Source organism: Cavia porcellus, unplaced genomic scaffold, assembly GCF_034190915.1.
Source record: "Cavia porcellus strain 051 isolate PalLab524CR breed Dunkin Hartley unplaced genomic scaffold, mCavPor4.1 scaffold_13, whole genome shotgun sequence".
Taxonomy (NCBI): Eukaryota; Metazoa; Chordata; class Mammalia; order Rodentia; family Caviidae; genus Cavia; species Cavia porcellus.
Genome location: NW_026947496.1, coordinates 68344025 through 68368057, shown reverse-complemented (window position 1 = coordinate 68368057; position 24033 = coordinate 68344025). Strand labels below are relative to the sequence as shown.

General features: G+C 41.8%; 1 protein-coding gene across 1 annotated transcript in view; it reads right to left on the bottom strand.

Moving 5' to 3' along the window:
- Positions 1 to 22191: 22191 nt before the first annotated feature.
- Positions 22192 to 24033, bottom strand: part of Trank1 (tetratricopeptide repeat and ankyrin repeat containing 1) — a 99598-nt gene continuing 97756 nt past the window's right edge. Inside the window, exon 22 of the mRNA XM_003473389.5 lies at positions 22192 to 23661. Within this exon, the coding sequence (XP_003473437.2) occupies positions 23561 to 23661 (101 nt within the window). The 3' untranslated portion in view covers positions 22192 to 23560. The remainder of the gene's footprint in view (positions 23662 to 24033) is intronic.

Below are 24033 nucleotides of genomic sequence, written 5' to 3'. Positions count from 1 at the left end.
GTCTAGATCTCACAGGTGCTATAAACAAGAAAAACACAGCAAAGGATATTTTATTGGTGCAAACAAATGCTCAAACTCAAAGTTTAATATGGGGTGCTCTTTCCAAAGGAAGTAAAATGCAAGCAAAAGGCAATCAAACAAAATAGGAAGGATTATGGTTTGAAATGTTTAAAGCTACATATTAATATATGATTAATATATTATCTGACCTATGAATATTTAATGTAAATTTAACTGCTTGTGGAATTACTACTTTGATTTGACAAGTATTAGACCAGAACAACAGTGCCTCCTTTAGAGACATCTTTTCAGGTGATACAGACAGAATGTGTGTCCTCAGAATCCACATGTTGAAACCCAGGCTCTTTTATGATGGTATCTAGAGGCAGGACCGCTGGGTGAGTTACCTCCTCGGGAGAGGCCCCAGAGAACTCCCTCACCTCTTCAACCACACACGATGAGAAGGCAACATTCTGTGCTCCAGAAGTGGGCTCTTGCCCCACTCCAAATCTGCCAGTGCCTTGATCTTAGACTTTCCAGCTCTCAGGGCTGTAAGAGATAATTTTTCATATTCTGTGTTCTCAGTCCATGCTGTTTTTGTTATAACAGCCCAAACTAAAACACCAGGCATTGCTCAACTCTCAGCAAAACAAACTCATTCTTCCTTCCTCAGCTCATGGAGGAGAGACTAGGTCTTAGACTGAAGACGATCTGCCAAAAGTGACAAGGGCAGCAGGGTGCAGTGGTTTACACCTGCAATCCCAGATGCCTGGAAGGCTGAGGGAGGAAGATAGTAAGGTTCAGGCCAGCCTGGGCAAGTTAGTGATAACCAGTCTCAAAATAAGATTTAATAAGGGCTTGGGAGGTAGCTCAGCACTCCCTGAAGTCAGCTGCCAGTACCATTAGAGAGAGAGAGAGAGAGAGAGAGAGAGAGAGAGAGAGAGGAAGGAAGGAAGGAAGGAAGGAAGGAAGAAAGAAAGAAAGAAAGAAAGAAAGAAAGAAAGAAAGAAAGAAAGAAAGAAAGAAAGTCAGAAAAGAGAAAAACAAAGCAGTGCTCTGAGGATTAGTCTGCATTATTTCATGATCCATTGCTGTGGTGACAAGAAAGTAGTTACCAAATGTGTATCTTGGTCAGTTTTCCAGACCCACTTTCTCTATGCACATACTCCCCTTAATATGAAGATCTGGCATGTGGATTGTGAAAGAAAGAACACAAGATGAAGCATGAAAGAATTTGGGGAAAGAAACTAGTAACATAAAGTGATATGCTTTTGCCTAAAAGTAATACGTTAAAGGTTAATGTGTCTGAGAAGTAATATGGCATGAGTCAGCATGAAACCATGACTTTAGGTGTCTGTCTAGTTTTGAAATGGAGCACGTTTCATTATTTCTGCTGGAGTATACCCAGGACTGTCTTGCAGCCCAGGTTACACACTTAGCACAAGGGGACAGCAGCCCTAACTCTTAGCGCATTCAGTAAGAGAATTGAAACATTTTTCTACAGCAGCAGCTGTCTTCTGGGCTTTCTGCAGCATGAGGGTGGATGAACTGGGACCAACCAAGAAGCAGATTAGATTGGTGAGATAGTCAAGCCCTTCAGACAGAAAAAAGAACGATCTGAGTCCCTAAAGAGTCCCTTCTCTCCCAAATATGAGTGGGTTGCCTGTCTGTGAGGCTGTGTTGAAGAAGGACTTTATGCTTTAAGTGTGACACTAGGTAGTATTTAGTTGACATTATGAGAAATGTTACTCATCAGATCAAAGTTATACATAATAGACAAGCACTGCCCTAAACACCTTCTGATTTGTCTGGGGAACTTCAGTCCAGGGGACTCTGAGAATCAGCATGCCAGTCATAGGCACTAAATTTTCTGTGGGAACTGGTTCACGAAAAAAGTGGGAAAGTGTGTATGATCTTGGAGCCTGCCTAATATGTGCCAGTGGAAGGCAGTTTGGAGAAACACTAATAACAGAATGTTAGAAAAGTAAGTTCTGTGAGAAGCCAACATAGAACAACTGCCTTGGTTGTAACTTTGTGCCCAGTGGTCATATGTCCTAGCCAGTCTAAGACCTAGCATCCTCTCCTCAGCCTCCACCTCCTCTTCCTCCTCTTCTGATAGGGCTTTTAAATCACTCAGAATCCAACCTCTTGCTACTCTTGGGAAAGGAAGGAAGCAGTCTAGGTAGTTTCCAGGTGCTAAGGCTACAGATGGGAGTAAAATAGATGAAATTCTGACTCTTGAGAAAACAAACAATAAAATAAAAACAAGACAATTTCCAACTGTATTAAATGCTTAAAAACAGAAGTGTCACAGGGAGACCGAGTGGCAAAGAATGAGCCTCTCAATTGTCCCTGGCCCAGCATGGTCTTAACAACAGAGCACTGCAGTCCTCATCCTCCAGGGGAAAAGAAGAAGCACCTTGAGTGAGTGGGGGTGGAGCGGAGGTGGATCCCTGCTTCATTCCAGCAGATTGCTGTCCTCTAAACCCTGTTGCCAGGCAACACAAACCTGGCAGAGCACTTTGAGCCCAGGTGAAAAAAGCCCATTTCTGCTGAGTTGGAAAGCTCTCACTCTGCGTACCTGGGTGCCTGGATGGTCTCATCCAGTAAGACCTTGAAGGAGAAAAAGAGAAGCATTTGGGAGAAGGCAACATTGCAATTCTAACTTTGGTATGTGGAGGAAGGCAAGACTGAAACATGCTGTCTGACAGCATCAGCATCACTAGCAACAAGCATAGAGCTAGATAAACCACTGACTAGAAAGATCACTGTGTATCTCTTTTCACATCCTCTTACAAGGGATGAGTCTTCAGTGATCTCTCCAGCCATAAATGGCAGCTAGCAAAATGCCATACAAGAACCAAGCAATTGGGGCTCCTTCTAGGTGGCCTTATTCACTGCTCTGAAGCATGGAGACCTATACTGAGATATCCCTTTTCTATTCTAACACATGTCAACCCTAAGGCTCTGAGGTGTTTCCTCAGCTTTGTTGTAAGAGTATATGAGTGGTATCACTTAAAGAATTTTTTGTGATTGATAATCAACTTCCTGGGCTTTTCCACATTGGCCAGGCTTCAGGTGTATTTGTTGACTGCCTGTGCTATTAAGGAAAAGCCTGAATAAACCCTCTAGATTTGAGATGGTTAAGGACCACTACAACAGGCTATTCAAGGACAGAAGACTGGGACAGCAAAACAAACACCTAGATTCAGTAAACTATTGCCCCTTTGTAGCATGGTGGATTTCAACAGACCTATTTTGAGATGCTGATAAAACCACAGTAACCAAACATTTTCATGAAATGAGAAATTGTTATCAAGTATAGTAAGAACTGTGGGAGACAACTCCCTTTGAATCCAAAACAATTACTGTGATTTTGAATGCTTTGAGGCTCATTTCCTTATACTGATATGTAAAAGGCTGGCTAGGTATTTCCTTCTCTTCAATTGGCTCTGATCATTGCAAATAAGGCTAGCCCAGGTGCTAATGTGCAAAATCTATATCCATCACAGTTATGAGAGGCAACTCCAGTGGCTTCCTTTGAATCCAAAATAATTGCTGTGGCTTTACTTGGAGACTATCCTTATAGGATATGTGAAAGGCTAGCTAGGGGTATTTCCTTCTCTTCAGTTGGCTCTGAGTGTTGCAAATAAGGCTAGCTGGGGTGCTAATATGCAAAATCTAGAGCCACCAGACAGTCCTGTTTCCTCACATGGTGCTCTCCACATACAGGATTGAGCTGGTGAGATGTTAGAGCAAACAGCTCTAGCAATGCCAACTGGGTATGAGCCTCAAGATAAGAGGGTATGACTCCTCAGGGCACAAGAGTTTGCATATCACAAACCGAGGGTATAGCCCCCAAAACAATTCCACTGTTACCTTAATTGGATTATGTAAACTGATTCTTCTGCATATCTTTATCTCTGCAAATTATAGAGATGCCATTCTTGCACCTGGCCAGCCAGCTTAAGTTACTCCGTAATCCCCACATCCTCACTATCACTCATCCCCCCTTTCTTCACAAGATAATAAATACTGGGAGAGGCCTAGGATAGAGGCCTTTGCCCACACATCCTAAGGAGGATTGGTAGGCCACAAGTCATTCAGTGCTCTGTAAGTAACCCCTAATAATCTCATTTACTCACCAAGTTGAACCTGTCTGAGTCATTCTTTGGACTTTGGTTGTCTTCTCAGTTTGGAGGCAGACATTTCTTTCATGTCTCCCCAGGAAATTCATACAATATCAGAACAAAATTAATCCCTCTGGCTTCACTTGATCTAAGTCAATTTAAAAATCACTAATTTTGGAAGTCACACAACTGGGCAATGCATTATTATTTTCCCACTAGCTTTGCTGTAGATAACATCTCTGACATGTGGGCTATGATAGTAATTGCCTGGGTTACTTCCCAGGTTCCCAAAGGTCATCTTTGCTTAGGACACTGACTCTTCAGTTGTGCTTGTAGATGTCAGACAGTCTAAGCACTGAAAAATCCTTAAACCTTACCACAAGGTCAGGATGTTTACACAATATGAATACAACAGCTGTAAAAGGAACTTGCAGTTTCAGAGCAAAACTGATCTACCTGTTAGGCACAAAGCCGAGATGCTTTGTGCAGGGTGATGGTGCCAGATTCACAAAAAATCAGCAGTCTCTAGAATAAGTTGACCAAGTTCGTCACACACACACACACAGAGACACACACACACACACACACACACACACACTTTTGAAATTGTGCCTTTGGTCAACAGAGATTACCAGTGTTTAGCCCTTCCTGGAAAACCAGTAAGACCTACGATAGCAAATCATGAAAAATCTACCGCTCTCTTTGTTTTAGGAGCAATAGCTTGGTCACTTTCTCGACCAATTTCTGGCTCCCTTCTGCCAGAGCCCTAGTTTAACTGAAAACCCTTCTTCCAGTGAGATACTTGGTAATCAAATCCAGTTAGTGGGTGCTCTACACAGAGGCTATAATTGTCATGTTTGTATACTTTGGGGATAAAGGAACTGTGTCCTAATTCTTGGTTCAGGAACAGAGTGATTCTCAGATGGCAACATAATCTTGTGATGTTAAGTCCCAGAAATGTTTACAGGGAAGACAACAGAGTTTGGGAGAGAAACTATCCTCTTGCTCTGAGCCCAGCAAAGCTCAGCACCTCCCACTCACTGCAGAGGACTTGTAGACTGGGTTTCCCAGAGAAATCAGCTCATTCTCATGGGCAAGAGAGCTGCCTGTGTTTGAAGCTAAAACTGACATAGCTCCAGATTCTCCAGATTTGGGCTGGGAAAAGACCAGGAGCCCAGCTCTTACCTCTTCCCACAGGTTCCCTGTTTTCTCCTTTGTCACTACATCCTCTCTCAGCGGCTCTGCTCAGGGTGGCCTGACCCCTGAGCAAGCTACTTACCTGACTGGGAAGGGCAAGGGAACATGGTAGGACAGGGAACAAAAGAGGCATCGCTCAAACATCGTGAGAGTCTCTGATGCACCCACTCAAGTACACACTCTTAGCCTTGATTCTGTGTGAAGTTTTGAGCCAAAAATGTATCTCATCTAGACAAGAAGATATGTCTAGAATAGCAATTGTCTACACCCGCACACACATACCTCACCACCCACACCAAATTTTGGGGCTACACAGTAGGCCTAGCAAAAAGTATGCACTCCATTCCTGGCCTCTTTTCCTGTCTCCCCTGCGTTTTGCTCCCCACCCACAAATCAGCTGTAAACTCATTCTAGAAGTCTGCAGAACTGGTTGAAGGACCCCAAAGACTTCTTTCTTAATGCTGCTCTGATTCTCTTACTCTCTCTAAAATATGTGTCCAATTTAACTCAGCAAACATTCATTCAATACCTGCATGGGAAAGACCCATGCTTAATGCCAGAACAGGCAACAAGGAACTCTCCATTTAGACAGCCCAGGCCAACAGAATTTTCTGGAGCAGTGGAATGTTCTGTGTTCCTTACCTGTCCCACCCAATGCACTAACAACTAGCCATATGTAGTACCTAGCATGTAGCATTAAAATGTGACTTGTACAACAGAGAAACTGAAATTTCTATTTCATTTTCATTCACTTCAGCTTAAATTGCCAGAAGTGGTCAGTGACTGCTATGTAGAATGCTGTAGGCCAGAAGGAAGCAGGTATGTCCAAAAGAACCCTAGTCTACCTTCTGGTCAAGATTCCAGCAACAGACAACTGAAGGCCACATGCTGAGGAAGCAGAATATCAGCAAGACAAGTTAACTCACACTTGAGGATTAGGAAAGGCTTCCTGGAGCTAGTGGTCTTGGAGAAGAGCACTGATGGAGGGAAAAGATTTCCACAGGTCAATCTTGGTGGGAAAAGGATTTCCAGGCAGACATAGCATTGGACAAAGGTACCGAAGCCAAGTACAATATACACTGAGGGAACCTCAGGAAGAGGTAGGGACTTCAGTTCCCTGGAGACAAAAGAGTTGACAAAAGGTTTGAGGCTGGGCAGCTAAGCTAAAGAGAGCTTGACTGGCAGCTATGCGCTAGGAAGTGCTCCGTGTCTCTGAGAAGTGGAATGGTATAGTCAGTGTGAGCTTTAAGGAGCCCACATCTGTATCTAAGACACAAAAAAAAAAAACAGAGAAATCTGAGCAGCCTAGGAGGAGGTGCCATGGTCTGGACCAGAGGGAATGCAGCCTCGAGTCAGGATAGAGATAAGGGTAGAAGTAGGGGACAGGGAAAGCATGCCCTCCATGTCACACCCAGAATTTCCTACCCAGTCCTGCATTCCTAGCACCCAACTAGGTTTCAGTCAGTAAAAGGAAGTCCAAACATGTAGCCAATGTCCTGAAAATGTTTGCAGAAAGGATGCAGGAAATTGAACAATCACTCAGACTTGGAGATTGGTTAAAGCTAGTCATGCTGGTAAAATAGGGATAGCATTGTCTTCTCTCAGACTCCAGAGAACTTTTGGATGTCTACTAAAGTAGGCATGGGGAATGAAGCAGAAAATAGACCCAATTTTGCCATCCAGGAGCTCACAGTCACATTGAGGAAGGCAACCAGCTTCCCTGAAGGCTCTTAATGGAAGAGACGATGATCCTTTATGAAAATCAAGAGGTAATGCTGGCCCACAGGACAGAGAACTTTTTTCAAGCTGTGCTGAGTTTAGTGTGCCAGTGAGCCATCAGGGTGAAGAAGCCCAGCAGGTCCTTAGAAGAGTCACCGAGCAGCAAAACTTAAGTGGATGTCCTGAGCACAGCAGAGGAACTGAGACCAGAGGAATGATAGAGAAGTCAAGAAGGAGAATCAGAAAAATGAGAGGGAGACAGAGGACGGAGTTCAAAGAATAGCTTTTATGTCCTCCCTCCCCCATCCTGCCAGTTATCCAAGCCCCAGGGACAGATTTCTACTCATCAAAATGACATCAGTCATTTGGTATTTTTGCTTCCCCTTCACAGGCTCTGGTCTTTGACTGACAACAGACACTGATGGATTCAGCCTAACACATTGTTCTCAAGTATTTCTCAGAAGTGTTATGGACCAAATTGCCTATCTTCCCTTCTGCCCAAATTCACATGTGGAGCTTCTAACCAACATATCTGTATGTGACTGTATTTAGATATGAGGGTGTTTAAAAGAGGTAATTAAATTAAAGAAAGCCATTAGGATAAGCTTTAATCCAGTATGCCATAAGAGAAATCAGGACACAGAGAACACAAAAGGAAAAGGCTGTGAAACACAAGGAGATGAGCATCTGTAAGCCAAGGACAGGCCCCCATGACAAATCAAACTTGTCGACACCTTGATCTTGGACTTCTAGCCTCCAGAATTGTAAGAAAATAAATCTCTGTGCAGACTGTACCAGTCTGCAGTACTTTATCATGATAGCCTGAGCAAAGCAGTACACCTAGTTATTGTTGGTGGAGTCACAACCTTAGCAAGAAGGCTTCTAACCTCTTCTACTTATGCCAAACAGGCAGCTTCTCCCCTCCAAATAGAGAATCCCTCACTCCTCCCTGCACAATCCCACCCACACACACCTACTCCCTTCGGTGCAAGGATAATTAAAAGATTTTTAGATCCTTTCAGACTACAGGCTCCCACTTTATTTTTTAAAATATCTTCTGTGACAAGGGTAGACAAAACAGTATTTGCCCCTTGAATAGGACTCCTTCAAAGATGTATTTCCAGAGTTCAGTTCTCTTGGACTAAATTGCAGGGGCTTTAATTCCACCTGAACACCTCCAGGGCAGCCTGCACATAGTTTTCCTTTAAATAATATGAAAAAATAAACAACAGAAGGGATGAGAAATTCAGCCAAATGCCATCTTCCAGTCTCCTAACCCTCACGCCTCCATCTTCTGCCACACACATTCATGTACACAGGCACAAGCACGCTCACACACACATACACGAGTCCTGTCTATGCCATGGCTGTGCCCAGGCCACCTTCCATCTCCTCCAGCACAAAGAGCCCAACAGCTCAGCATCTCTAAATCTACTTTTATTCTAACAAGATTTCTGCTTCTTCAAACATTTTATTTGAAAGCCCTTGATGGAAGAAGATTAGAATTCTTCCAGGAAAATGCTTCAGTTACAAGCCTGAGTTTCTCTGAAAACCTTAGCCTGACTCGGGTTCTTAAAGAATTGAGTTTGAGGAACAAACAGAGTTGAATGATCAGTGTCAGCAATGGTGAAGTTGGTTCCCAAAACCCCAGTGTTTTGGATTTAGGCACACAAAGTCCCAGGAGGACAGATTACATCTTCTGCCTTTCTTTCAGTTGTTCTGACATCGCACAGGCCCAGCTGGAAGAGATGAGATCTTTTCCCCCAGCTCTGACCTAAACTCTAGGTTGAGCAAGTCACTACCTGACATATGGTTCTGGGCTCCCTCCCACCCAAACCAGGAACATTCTCTATGAGGGGCTCTTTCCCTTCCTTGGAGATGGTTAAGCCTTGTGTTGTCCAGTGTTCTCTCACAAAGGCTGACACAATCAGTGGGAGAGAATCACTGGTACTGGCTTCACCAATCTGTCTCTCACCAAGGAAACTGGACTTTGTGAGCAGCTTATTCTGCAGCTGACACAACTGCCTAGGGATTTCTGCAAGAAAAAATCCTCCCACCTTCTCATCACTGCCAAGTTGTCACCTGCAAGGTCAACAGTTAAAACAGCCACAGTACTCCAGCAACTGGAAACATGTTGACATCTGCTTGAAGAAAAACTGAAGGGAAGGAAAACTGGTGAAATAGAAAATGGAATAAAAATATTCTTAACCTCAAGAAAGCACATATCCTATTTCTTCACTGCCCCACCTTATCACATAGGCAATACCTAGAGTGGGAGTTTTGAATGTCAATAATAGATGGGCTTCTCAGGCCTTTGGTCTCCATTTGTCTAATGGGTATAATAATGGTACTTAGGCAAAAGACAGCTAAGGAAAAGACTGAAAAAGCAAGCATTCTACCTACCTTAGAGGCTGTTTTTTGAGCTAGATATGACGCATAATGTAGCCAAGGAAACATCTGGAAAAAAAGAAGGCCACTTTCTGGACTAGATTCACCTTCAGAGTTAAGCAATAGCCAGGACCTGGATTCCCAAATCTAAATACAGTGAGAAAAGATGACCAGAAAGTGTAGTTATACATAATCAGTCCCCAGACATGCACTCAGTGGTTTTCTGCAACCCTTGTGAACCCTAACTCTAATTACCATGTCACTGACTACGCAGGTTTAACCCCACTGTGCTTTTGAATGCCATGACAGTTCCTCCAAGGGCCATAAAAGGTCAAAAACTCCACTGCCTGATGCAGGCGCTGAATCAAGCCACTCACTGGCAGGAGTTTTACTCAGACCAAACCCTCAATCCCACCCCAACCCCAAGGTTTAAAGCTCTCAATACTATGCCTGTCAGTACTATATCTTCTCACTGGCTCATTCCCATCCCATGGACTTTATCTTGTCTTTATTTATAAATTGTTTATTGGTACATTTTAGGTATACATAATACTCACATTCATTATAGGGAATTTGTACTTGTACACAATATAACTTGATTCTTTTTTTTCTCATTCTCCTACCATTCCTTCAACCTCTCTTTATTTATAAAAGTTTCCCCCTCTCCCCCTTCATTTTTCCCCTTCCCATTTGAACAATGTCTTCGTATTTCATAATACCTATTGTACCTTTTGGTCTTTGTTACATTTTTGGTTTCTCACACCAGAAAAACAATTCGGTATTTACATACGTGTGTCTGATTTATTTCAATTAAGAATATGTCCTCAAGGTTTTATCTTGTCTTTTCTCTTCCAAATAAACCATTGATCCTGCTGTTTCTCTTGGGTGTCCTACTCAATTCTCTGTTTAGAACAACAAAATCCCAAATAAGACCTCCAATCCGATTACACCATCTCTCTTGGGTTGTTGCTGTATATCCTGATCCTATATGACACAATTCGAAGGACTCATTCAATAAATGGTGGCCGTGTATTACTGACAAAAGCCAGGAAATAGCAGAGAAAACCATCAGTTGTGAGATTCAGAGGCAAGGATGCTCTCAGGAATTAGTAGGTATAGTAAAATCAAGACTGCCAAGAACAGCAACAGAAAAAGGATCAAATGATAAAGTTCAAAGTGTAAATAATGGCCAAACTTTGAAACTGGTATTCTTATTTCCAAGAAGCTAGAGATGTCCATGAAGGAGAAGCAAAATAGATTTGCATCAATTAGGTCAAAAACACAGACCTGGACTAAGCTAGAGCTGTAGAGGACCCCAAAGGGCTTAGGACCATCCTTCACTACTGGGATACCAATACCATGGGCCAGAGAGCACTATCTATTAAGCTGGCTTTGTGAAAATCTGAATGTTTCTTTGTAAATACCAGAGCTGATTCTTTTCTGATGACCCTTTTGGGTAACAGATGTTACCTTCTTATGTCTCTGTTTTGATTTCAACAGACAGCTTGTTTCCTGTGTCTACAATACTCAATCTAAACTATTTTTTAAAAATCCAACTGTTACAAAATACTTAAGCTCACCACCACCAACAATTTGGAGTTACATTATTTATTTTTACAAAAGTATTCTTTGAACCACAGATTCCCTCCTGCAGCTTGCAATTGATCTTTGCCATAATCCCATGCCAGCATATTTAGATGTTTCTTAGAAAATATATACAACTTTGCACTCTCCAGACACTCCTGAAATGAACATTTTCTTAGAAACTCATAGGAAAGATTTTCTAATATAAACCCCTAAAAGTAGGAATGCTGATTTATACAAATCATGGAATAAAGCCTTAAAATGAAGGAAAGAACACTGACAGAAACTACAACATAGATGACCATTGGAGACATTATGCTGAATGAAATAACCCCATCACAAAAGGACAAATAATGCACGCTTCCACTTGTGTAAGGTAACTAGATAACTAGAGTAGTCAAATAATGAAGACAGAAAGTAAGAAGGGAAGTTTCCAGTAATGCCAATCAGCTTCATAGCATGAGCTAAAGGCTGCACAGTGTACTCCACCTCACCGTGCAGCCTTGGTATGCACTCAGAACCTGGTAGGGCCCTGCCCAGCAACTCCAAGCAGCTGGGGAGCCTTGGTGTGTGGCTCGGGTCCTGGCAAGGCCCCATCCAGCAACCTCAAGTGGCAGTGTGCTATGTGGTGCGAGCTGAAGGCTGCGCAGCATACGCCCCCTAGCCATGCAGCCTTGGAGACCACTAGGGACCTGGTAGAGCCCCGCCCAGCAGGCCCAATCAACTGAGGTGCCTCAGCACGCTATGTGGGATGTGCTGAAGGTCTACCCAGCATACTCCACCCATTCTGAGAGCCTCTTACTGCCACCAGGAACCTAGTAAGGCCTGCGTAACAATCTCCACTCAGCTTGGAAAACCCCCTCCAGTACAGGTAGCCATCCTCAACCCAGGAAACAACTGAGATTGTACAATTGGCTGCCCTAGGAAAATACAGGAAAATGACAAAACAAAAGAGCAAAATGAAATCTCAAACCTCCAGCTCATTCTAAACAAGCTTAGGAGACATGGACACAGAAGGAAGTGTAAGCCACACACCTGAAACTTCTGAAATGATAGCAACTGAAGTAAAGAAACAACTCCATGAAGCTGTAAAGGAAATCAGATCATAAATAATCTCTGTGGTAAAACAAATTGGATAAACATAATAAAAGAAATGCTGAACACATCTAAAGAAGACATAGTTAAAAAAATAAAGGAACAGTGTAGAATGGTGGAAACCTTTGAATGAACAATATAAGAAAGAATTAGAGTGCATGAAACAGATTCAAAGTGATGTTCAGGAAATCAAAAATTACATCAAAAGCTAGCAAAATCACCTGAATGAATGTGAAGATAGACTTTCAGATAGTTAACAGGAAAGGAAAGATCTTCTAAAAATAACAAGAAATCAGGTAATTCTAACAGTTACAAGATGATGTAAACAAAACAATATAAGATTAATAGGTGTAAACAAAAAGAAGGTGACACTTTTGGACATCACAAAAATTACCAAAAGAGTGAAAAGACAACACTCAGAGTGGGAAAAAAATTTTGGCAACTATGAACACACAAGGAAGTTTTAAAAATCAGGCCCCCAAAGTTCAAAGACCCAATCCAAGAATGGGCCTCAGAGGTGAATACTCACTTCTAGCTGAGGAAATACAAATGACAAATAAATACGTGAAAAAATGTTCATCATTGGTCATTTGAGAAATACAAATTAAAATAACACTAAGATTCCATCTCACTCCTGAAAGAATGGCCAGGATCAAGAAAACCACCAATAACAAATGCTGGAGAGGTTGTGAGGGGAAAAGGAACTTTTCTGCCTTTTTGGTGGGAGTATAGAATGGTGCAGCCACTGTGGAAATTAGTGTGGAGGTCCTCAGAAAGCTAGGATTAGACGTCCCATTTGACCCAGCTATCCCACTTCTGGACATTTTCCCAGAAGAATTGAAAACATCATACTACAGTGATATATGTGCACCTATGTTAATAAGGATGACAATTTATAATAGTAAATCTTGGAAACAACACAAATGCCCATCAACTGAGGAATGGATAAGAAAGATGTGTTATTTTTATACAAATGGAGTACTACTCAGCTATAAAGAAGGATCACATTGAGGCTTTTATAGGTAAATGGATGTGACTTGAAACCATACTCATAAGTGAAATAAATCAAACTCACATTTATAAATACCATATTGTCTCCCTGGTATAAGAAACTGAAAAAGTAAATGAAATACAAAACCTTCAATAAATATTGTGAAAGGAAGAAAGCAGAAAAATAACTCAGGGTAAAGGAGAAAATAAAGAAGGAAAAAGAAAAAAATATAAATTTGTGTATATACACTTGAGATAGCTAAGATGATTATACTACTAATTCTATTAGGTCTTGGAACAAAACAGTTAACATTCACAGGATTAGATCAATTTTCCATGTCTATCTCTGGTAATTTGAGTAACTCTTTCGAAGATAACTAAGCAAAATAACAACCTTTGTCAAGCTCCTATTACCTTGTTTTGAAAGTCTATATGGTTATCATTTTGGGTTTTTTACTGTCATTTGTCTCTTTTGTTTCTTTTTTTTTTTTCTCTCTCTCTCTTTAAAATAAAAAAAATAAAAATAAAAAAGGAAAAGGAAAAAAAGAAATACCTAGCAGATGAGTGGAGCCGCACCTGGGTGTGTCTGGGCAGTTCATGGGGCTGTGGCCTGGGTACTGTGTGTGGCCTTTTGCCCATTCCTTTCTGGTGCTGTTCTGCTCTTTTCCTCCAGCTTCTGTAAACTAAGCAACTTAGCTCCAGCATGGTGTTCCTGTTTTGGAGCCATATTCCCATGTACTCAAAGCTCTGGAATCATGAACTAAATAAAATTCTTTCCTCCTTCAAGTCACAGATATCAAATATTGCATAAATCTTGCAATAAAACTGACTAATACCATGTTCAGTGGGTATAATTTCAGTTGAAGATGAAAATATTCTGTAGGTTGAGTTTACAACAATGTGAACATACTTTACACTACTGTCTATCCACTTAAAATGGGTGTATAATAAATTTTACATTATATTTTACCCATTAAAATAAATTTTTACAAAGAAAAAATAAAAAGAATACAAAATCTAAAGGTAAATCCACTTTTAATATTAATAGTTATTTTTCAGGTACCCTCCAGATTCTGTGGACTAATATTTTGTTCTTATTACAACTTGTGGAAGGGCCCTTCTTCCAAGGTCTTTCCAACATGGCCATTGTCAACTTTTCCCATCATGACCTGGTAATGGTAAATGAGAGCACAAGAACAGAAACTGACACATTGAACTTTAGGGGTAATGAAAGAATGTCTGGGTATCCAGATGAGAGATGTCAGCCCTACCCAGGTCCTCCAGACAGGCAAAAAAGTAAATGTGGGTTGCAGCTTTCTACACAGTCAGTGTAGACCTCTGTAGAAGCCTTCAGAAACTCCAGTTGTTCTCGTTTTCCCCCTCATCCCACCCCTAACCTTAAAAGTGATGACTGTCAGAATCACAGGCTGGCCTACATATTGTCTGGAAACAGCTATCCTGCATAATCACACAAACTTGGGTTAAAAGTAGTCTCAGTCTCTAAAAGAGAGTTAGGTTCTTGGGAACGAAGCCCTCTCTGAAATGCTCCTACCTTCATGAAGGGCACACAGAGCACTGTCTCCAGACTTCTTCATTACTCATGGCCTGCTCCTTACCCTGAAAACAAATTCCTACCTGAAATCTTTTCGTATTCTTGGTTTATATATGGAAGAGAGATGGGGCGGGTTGGATGATGCAATTACAACTGAACTACAACTTTTTGTCATTATTCCCATTTTATAAATTCCCTTAGAGATTTTAAATAAAGTACTTGAGTTCACACCAAATAAAAAAACAAATTTTTAATCTTAGGTGTCACTTCAAAGTGCTGCAATGATAGTATCTTTTTTTTTTTTTTTTGGTATTGAAATCCATCCTTCAAAAAGGACCATTCAAATAATCAGATTGTGCTGCCACTGAAAAGAGTAAGAGGCCTGTATCTCTGAGGTAAAGAACTCTGAATTCTGGACTCTGAATAGGGTTAGACTTTTGCAGCCCAAGGAGATAGGTTCCTAAACAACGGCCACCTGAAGACCACCCTGTACCTCGTTGATGGCTTCTCCTTCCTCAGTGAATGGGGAATGTTTTTCTGGCTGGTAGGTGGGAGTGAGGATCAGTTGTCTAATATTGTTGGCAGACATGATTTCTCTGCTGCAGTCAGGAATTAAAGTCTATCAGGTTAAACTGAGAAGTTTTCAATAAACTCTTAACCACTGTGCTGCTATGAGGGTGGCTGGGTAGAGAGATGTCTCTTCGTGTCACCAACCTGGCCTTTTATTCTACAGTCAGAATATCTGAAGCAGGCTTAGAGTGACAATATCGGAAAAGATATTTGTGACAGAAAAAAGAACAGTTACTTCTTGCTGGGTTGATTTATCCTTCCTTAAACTCATGAATTTTTGGTGATCCCAGAGACATAGATTTCTGACAGTACAAAGTACTGATCCCAGAAGATGTTAAAGCATTACACACCCAGGTCAGCCTGCTGAGGCAGTCCATGTCTGTGCCTGTACCTCTGCCCGAGCTCGTGCCCATGCCCGTGCCCATGCCCGTGCCCGTGCCTGTGCCTGTGTCTGTGCCTCTGCCTGTGCCTGTGCCTGTGTCTGCATCTGTGACTGTGTCTGTGCCCGTGTCTGTCTGTGCCTGTGCCTGTGCCTGTGCCTGTGCCTGTGCCTGCATCTGTGTCTGTGTCTGTGCCTGTGACTGTGTCTGTGCCCGTGTCTGTGTCTGTGCCTGTATCTGTGTGTCTGTGTCTGTGTCTGTGTCTGTGTCTGTGTCTGTGTCTGTGTCTGTGTCTGTGTCCATGTTGGTGGGAAGAGATCAGGCATTGAGAAGATTTTGATGCTTTCATAGTTTCCATCCTTGCAGAGAGGGAGAACCCTAGCCAGTCTTGTAGTGGAGCCACTGTTTAGCTGTCCAGGTGCTGGGGCTGTGTGCCAAACTGCAGCATAACGAGGTCATCTGCCACTGTCGACTGCACAGCTTACTGAGACTAGTGAAGTTCCTGATAAGGATAAGATGGGACTAGAGTACACATAACTTTTCCTAGAGACTCTTGTCTTTTGCTTCTGTTTTTGTTTTTTCCTTAGAACTATATAAAAATACTGTATAGCTAAGTAAAATAGAGTTGGAGGGTGGTTTCAATAATGGTACAGCTCACAAGCTTTCCACTATGTTGTAAGTAACTCTCAATAAATTCATTTACTTTCCAAGCTGGGCTTTCCAGAGTCATTCTTTGGACTGTCAGTGTTTCCAATTCATAAGCTGATGCTTCTTTATGTCTCCCCAGGAAATTCGTGAAATAGTCCTATAAAGACTGTGGGAGATGCACAAGGAGAAAAAGATTGAGAGGAATGACACAGTATTTGGTTGTTAGGTAAATTTTGTGCCCTGAACCTACAGAAAGAGCACATAAACAAGACCCCTTCCCAATCATATTTAATACCCAGGAGTTCCCTGCCTAAATATCCCTGAGCCTTTTCTTCTGTGATACCCTAGGTCCAAAAGAAGGAGAGGCAACAAAGGTGACTGCTTAGAGGGGAGAGAGAGTACAGGGAATGAGTTGGAATGTGTGGCTGCAGTGTTCACAGACATGCAAAGGAAACATTTCATGGAGTAGGAATGAAACAAAGGATATGAAAGAGAAAGGGGAGCAGACATTTCTGTTTGTACTCTTACCCTAGGCCTCAAAAATATTAGGACCAGACCGTCCTTAAGTGACACAAATCAGCAGTGTTGGATGCCAGAGCAAACAGAACTTAGGAAGTGAGTGGGAAAACCTTACATCATTGGTGCCAAGGTCTCACACTCTTCCTGCAGGTTGCCCTGGTAACCAACTCTCAGTTGCTGAGGAAGTCTGCACAATCAGCTGGTTGCTAGGTCACCAAGATGACAAACACTGGATTCCAAGGGCAGGCACGAGTCCCCTCAGGGTGATAGGGTCCCAAGTACTAAGGTACTAAGATTCTTATCAGGCTAGGGAAAGAGGGAGATCAAGCCCTTTTCTTCCAGTGACAGGTTGCATAATACATGGGTTCCAGTAGAAAACCTTGCTCTGCCACCTACCTGCTCTCTGGCCTCAAGTACATCCCTTACTTTACACATACATAAATTAGAAGTTCACACTCTGTATTTTGGGAAATTATTGTAAGATTTAGAGATCACAGATCCAAGAGGCCTAACAGTACCTGACACACAGTAAATCCTCCCTTGGATTATCTATTGCTAGTAGTAACTCACCTCAAATTTAGTAGCTTATTACTTATTAAACTTCATGATTATAGGAGGTCAAAAATGGGCCTGTCTCAGCTGGAGGTCCTTCCTCTCCATTTGGCATGAGCCAAGGCCACTGGCTTGGCCACATTCAGCTAGCACCTGGGCTTAATGGGCTTCACTCACATGAAGTCCCTTGGGACTCCTCCAGCTACCTTCTGCACATGGCTAGTTTGGGTTTGGCACAGCTTGGTGGTTGGCCCCAGAAGTTACCAGGCCTTTTAGAGGCAAGACCTGAAATTGACAGTGTCACTTCTGCTGAATTTATTGGCTAAAGCAAGTCAGAAGAGAAAGAAGATAGGCTCTGTTCTGGATGAATAGAATGAAACTCTGGATGAGTTCAGGAAGGAGGCAGGCAGGGAGGTGCATCATGACCAATAGACAACCATATTCAAACTCAGTGCAACATAATGGGAAAAAAGAAAACTTCAGAGAGATGATTCAATTGTTCAACTACAGTGACTGGACCAGATGCCTAAGGTCTCCCAGCATTGCCATATTCAATTTGGAAAGAGAAAAGTCAATCATTATCTCAGATAATGGCAGCCATAAAGAAAAAAAGGAGAAAGGACTTTCCTCATTTTACCTATGCCATGTAAGTCTCCTAATACATAAGGAAGCAGAGGATCCCCCCCCCCAAATAACTTAGGTTGTATTTACAACTCAGAGGGAATAGGGTGTAAGGTAGGATTTGAGTTAGTCTTTAAAAATATGATGTCTTGTACTACTGACATTCATATGCAGTGATACCTCTGTTTCTGAACTGAATTCCTTCCATGATTCTGGTCACAAACTGAACTGGTTGAGAACTGAATCAAATTTTCCCATAAGATCAACATTGAATCTTATCATTGAACTTGATTCAGTTCTCCTCCAACTCAGTGAGAGACCAGAATTGTGGAAAAATCAAGATTCATGAACTAAGATTCAGTATTGTTAAAGCCTTAATGAAACCAGTTAGAAACTGGAAAGTCACATGCCATTTATATTTAAAAATTAAATGCCTCATGAAACGCTTCCTGAAATATTGAGTAAAACCTGTACGTTGGTTTGCTACAGCTTTAAGACTGGATGATTACAACCTTAACCATTTTCCGGGACCACAGGACTAATCCCCTTGTTCAGTTTGGAAGGCTCTTTCTGTGAGCTTCAGGAGGTGGGATACAAGCCCTGTTTACCTGTTGGCTTCATCTCTCTCACATTTCACCATCCACCTGCTTTGGTAGTACAAGACTTAGCCCCTTGAAGGGATCCAGTAGAACCTGTTATGTAGCAGTAAAGAAACTGATTGCTGATGCATTCTGGACATGAGCAGGTGACCTTGATGGCCTATAAGGATTAATATTCCCTCTCTGCACACTATCTGATAGCAGGTGAACGTAAGCACTAAATTACAACATTCTACAGGTGTTCTTGCAGTGGTTGGTGCTGGCCAGGATTCCTGGCAAATGTGGGGCTCATTTTGTTTTTTTAAAATTTTATTTATTTTAAAGATAGTAAAATCCAACAAAATGAAACAGAACAAATCCAATCAAAACAAAACAGCAAAATTGGTACAGAACTTCAAAGCAGGATACTAGGAAAACAACAATAACTAACATAGTATATCTTATCTTCATAACAGCTATCTATTCCATCAGGTATAGCAAAATCAAATCAAAAACAAAACAGAATAAAACCAATTAAAACAAAATATTGAATAAAGCAAAAACAATTAGTCAAAACAGAGAGAACAATATTGTATTTCAAAGACAAGATAGAAGCAAATCCCCCCCATACTGTCATCCTCCCAAGAGATGCTCAGACTACTGGCCCCAGGCCTGCAAAATCAACCAAACAATACAAACATTTAGTTGTTTTATGTACCTTAGTTGGTATCAACTGGCTTATGGGAGGTGCTATCTGATTTTTCTTTTCCTGGAACCTGCATGGCTTGTGCAGCTTACCAGAAAGGCTGGTTGGTCGTCTTCTCTTGGGGCTCATTTTGAACTGCAAATGTCTACTCTTAAGCAAACTAAGACAGGATAGCTGAGAAAAAGTTAAAGTACTGCATCATCAGACCTAGGTGTGGGGATAAGGACACAGGAACTGGAACTCCTGCAGGTGAACTATAATACTCAGGGTAGTAAAGGGTGAAGGCACAGAAGAGAGAGTAAGCTGTCAGCATCAGGAGCAGTGCTAGGCTGGGGTGGGCAACTGTTTGATCCTTTCTTGGGGGTAAGAGGTCAAGCTTCTCCTGCTAGGTTACAGAAGAATACTCAAGTTTCCTTGCTGGGCATTCAACTGTCATATTAGAAAACTATCACCAAAAGACAAGTGAGAGGTTGAAGAGAATAAGCTTCCTAAATGTCCAAGGACTGGCACACTCTATGCACAATTGGGTGAGAGTGATAGAGCTGAGAAAGAATTTCTGGCAAATCTTGTTGACCTTAGAATGTGTGTTCTTAGTGGAAAGAATACTGACTAGCATTGGAAAACCCAGGTCCAGGTCTCAGCCCTGCTCCAGATTGGCTTTGTGACCCAGGGTAAATGACATCATATCAGCATTTCACCACTAGTGGTTTGGTAAGGTGCTGAGGTGCTAACCAAGTTTGAGGTACTGTTAACCCCCACATCAGTTTTTGCCCTTCCTTCTGTCATCAGGATAAGGCATTATTGTCCCAGAAAGAATTTGAGGAGAACAAAGTACTCTTAAATAAGAATGCTTTTATGTGTGTTTGTGGGAATAAGAGGAAACGGGCACCAAAGGCAAAAATAAGACTTCCCTTAATCCTAGCAGTCCTCAAGGAACCAAAATAGTATGCCAAACAGCTACCAATGACCCCAAGAAAGTAAAATTAATGCCTAGGACTGGAAGGAAAATGTTCTTTCCTTCATGAAGCTTTTTATCTACAAGAATAACTGTCTCTGAAAGCATACTCCCTTGACTGGAGGGATAGACAGTAGTTACATGTGTACTTCTGCAGCAGCTGGATACAGAGAGATACCTATAAGGTAAGTTAGTGGGTGATCACAAAAAAGCTCCAGCTCAATGGAATTCCCCATGAAACAACCCTTAATACAACAGACCTTAGTACTGTCCTTTGAAAGCTTTGCTTACAAGGTGGGTCCTTGATTAGTGTCTAGATTTTAAACTTCAAAAGGATTCCCACCATCTCCAGAAGTGGTAAGAATGGCCATCAGTGCCTAAACTGTTTATATAAATTCAGTTTCTGTTGACCACCTTCTAAGATTCTGGGACTTTGACATGTGCTGGGCAGAAGATGCCTACATGGGTAGCCACCAGTAAAAATGTCGATCATTCTGTCTTTATTAAATTTTCCCTGATAGGTAATATTTCATACATGGAGAACTAAGTATGTCCTCTGTAATTGGAAAGGACCTCTGGAAGCTTGCAGTGGTGTCTTTTACTGTGTTTCATGCAGTTTCCCTGTACTGCCTGTCTTAATAATGAATCAGTCATGACTACAACTGCATGCTGAGTCCCATAAGCCCTCCAAGTGAGTCACTGAATCTGATCATGGTGTTGAGGACCCAACTCACTCCCATTCTGGATTTCCAGGCAAGGGGAGGCAAGGGTTGGGACACCAAAGCTCCTGCTACTGAGCTGGGCTTCAAAACCTAAGGCATTAATGGCTATTATTGTTTCTTCAGTTGAATGCTCTCCTAACTCCTGCACCCAATTTTAAGGACCATTATATGTTGTGGTAGTAAGTTCTTGATGCAACATCCTCAGGCAGTTCTATGGAGTATGCTGAAGTGTGACCAGAGCCACCAAGTCAGGCAAAGTTGAAGCAATAAGCAAAGTTATTCAAGCCTAGGTGTAGGCAGGCCAAGGGTGATAACACCATTGGCACTGAGAGAGACAGGTGTTGGATAAGGGAAAGGAATGCCAGGGAGTGGGAAGTTTTCAGTCTGGGTCTGGGGAGTTGGTGACACCCATATCTTACAGTTGTGGATGTGTAAGGCAGTTGCTTGCTCTTCTCCTTTGAGAAGCTCTGGCTCCCTGTTATCTCTAGGTCTCAGCAGACAGCAGCTCTGCTCTTGAGAATTTTTCTTCTCTGTCCAGGCAGGGGTCTGACAAACAGAACAGCAGGATGATCCATCCCAGTGCTGAGCCTCTTTAATCTTGAGCAAAGAACTGAACACTTTGCTTGCCAAGGCTCAGATGTCCTGCTTGTCCCCACACAAGTGCATAACACCAAGACCTGAGAGCATTGAAATGGCAATGATTTACAGATTCATTCTGTGTCAAGACCAATTTCTTGACCAATTGTAGCAAGACCAGTGTCTCAAAGGGAAAACTGAAGGCCTAGCTGTTTATATAAATACTGCTATCACCAGCATGCAATGTACCTTCCTATTACTATTGTTTTTCCTGTGGTCCACATCAAATGATGAAGTCCCCCAGAGGAGGGTGCTGTACTCAGTGCTGAAGACTTTGCCTTACCCTAGATTACATGGTTCACTGGGAATAAGAAAAAGATTCAATTTCCATAGCAGTGTTCATTCCTAAAGGAAAACTATGGAGCACAGCCCTGAGACAACGCCATACAGTACAAAGTCTGCATGTTCATGGGAATCCAAATGGGAAATAATGTATACGTGGCTGGCACTTAACAACATTGCAACCAGTTAGGAGTCCCTGAAAATAAAGCACTGAAATTTATTTTTCTAACCCGGGGTTTCTTCATTCAGCAGGCATAAAAAGTTTCTGCTCTGGCAGCATCAACCAGCTGACTAGACAGGACCAGCCCCAAAATGTACCCTTTTTCAATTTGTTGAGATCAGAAATAATCAAAAGGACAGCAGCATGTAAGAGAAATGATTTAACTTTATAAAAATGTGGCAATACAGCAAGATTTGATTGTGTTCTGTTTTTTCCCCTTTTTTCTGACAAATAAAGTTTATAAAAAAAATACCTGGCATAAAAATTATAAACATAAACTTTGAAGCAAATGAATCACTTATTCAATAAAAGGAAAACAATAAGCAGCAAAAACAGCAGCAGAAAAATTGGTTTGTTCTAAGGACCAAACCACCAAAGAGTAGGGTAAAGTGGCAGTAACCATCAGAGAGGCATGAAGGCTTCCTGAATGGGATCAGACCAAATGGCTGCTGGCTCAGCGGACACAGGGGAACACTAGCCCCCTCAAATAGGCCTACTTCCAACATCCATAAGGGCCCACCAGCCATGTGGCAGTGATTCCTAGGCAAATCTTGAAGAATTGGCACTGAAAGGTTGGCTTACTCCTTTGTGCACTTGTTCCTAAACTGCAATTCTGTAGGTCACTAACCCACTATATCAAATGTCAACCTAAGCTTGGGTGACAAGCTTGCTAGGGAAATCCCAAGAAATCCACATGTACAGGGTTTCATACAAAACACTGTTTTGGGAAAATATGCACCATAGCCAACGCAGAGTTAAGATCACCTTGGAGAGCCATGCTAGAAATGCACCCCCAGTACTCACTCCTAGAAGGAAAGGCCTTCCAAAGGATGCTAGGTAATTCTTAATTACATTCTGAGGTAGTCTAACCTGACTTATACAGGTAGCTGATAATGGTAACAAACAATGGAGGGAGGAAGGGCAGAACAGTTGCCATAGAAAGAAAATACTAACATATATAGCTAAAGGAACTATACTACAAGTGGGCCATAATACACTCTGGGCTCAGGGATGGCTGGTGTAGGACCCTGGGGACACACAGCTTTTGCACTACTTGCTGTTGCAGCTGTGTGGCAGAGATGTGGGAATCTATAAAGAAATTTCCTGGCCCAGAGCACTGGCAATCTTGAGGTGAGGGCTGATCTTAAATGGTTAGTCCTCTGCTACTGACATGTCATGATGGCAATGAATCAGAGTCTGGGCAATTCAGGGTGAGGAGTTCTAATATTCCCTTCAACTATGACTCCTCTAACTTAAATACATTCGGGAGGACTAACACTGCTAGATTTTATTAGGAAAACACTTAGGAGATCCCTCGAGTGAGGGAGCAATCAGATCCTAAGTGATCACTGAAAGAAATAACAAGAAGGAACAAGCAGCAAAGGTGATGTTGGAATCCCCCTACCCTTTCTTTAAATACTAGTTTACATTCTTTTTTTTCTTCTGGCCCAGCACTCAGGATTCTAAGACTGGATGGAATGTTCTGAAGGTTTAAGGGGCAGCAGTTGTGCAGACATTAGTATTTTCTCTGCTTTCCACATTTCCGTGAACGCCTTCTAGGACGGAGCTCACCAAAGTCTTCAACTTCATTTTCATAATCATCATCCTGAACAATACCTAGTTATGAAGTAAAAAAAAAAAGTGAAAATGGTGACCACATTCCACAGTCACACTCTAAATACTACATCCTAGTGAAAGCTATATCTCTGTAATTTTTTTAAAGAGGGGTAAGTAATGAAGGAAAATAGGAAGGATGAAAAGAATCTAAGTACCCTATGTTACATGCATGTATGAAAATGTCACAATGCAACCCAATATTCAGTATAATTAATATGTACTCATTTTTTTTAAAAAAAGAAATAAAGATTTCCACTAGAGTGCCAAAAAAAGAATTTTCCTGCAAACACTTATACTACCTCCCAAGAAAAGTCAAAGTAAACATCCTTCTCCAGAATTAAATTCTTTATAGGTTAATTCTTCTGGTCTTAT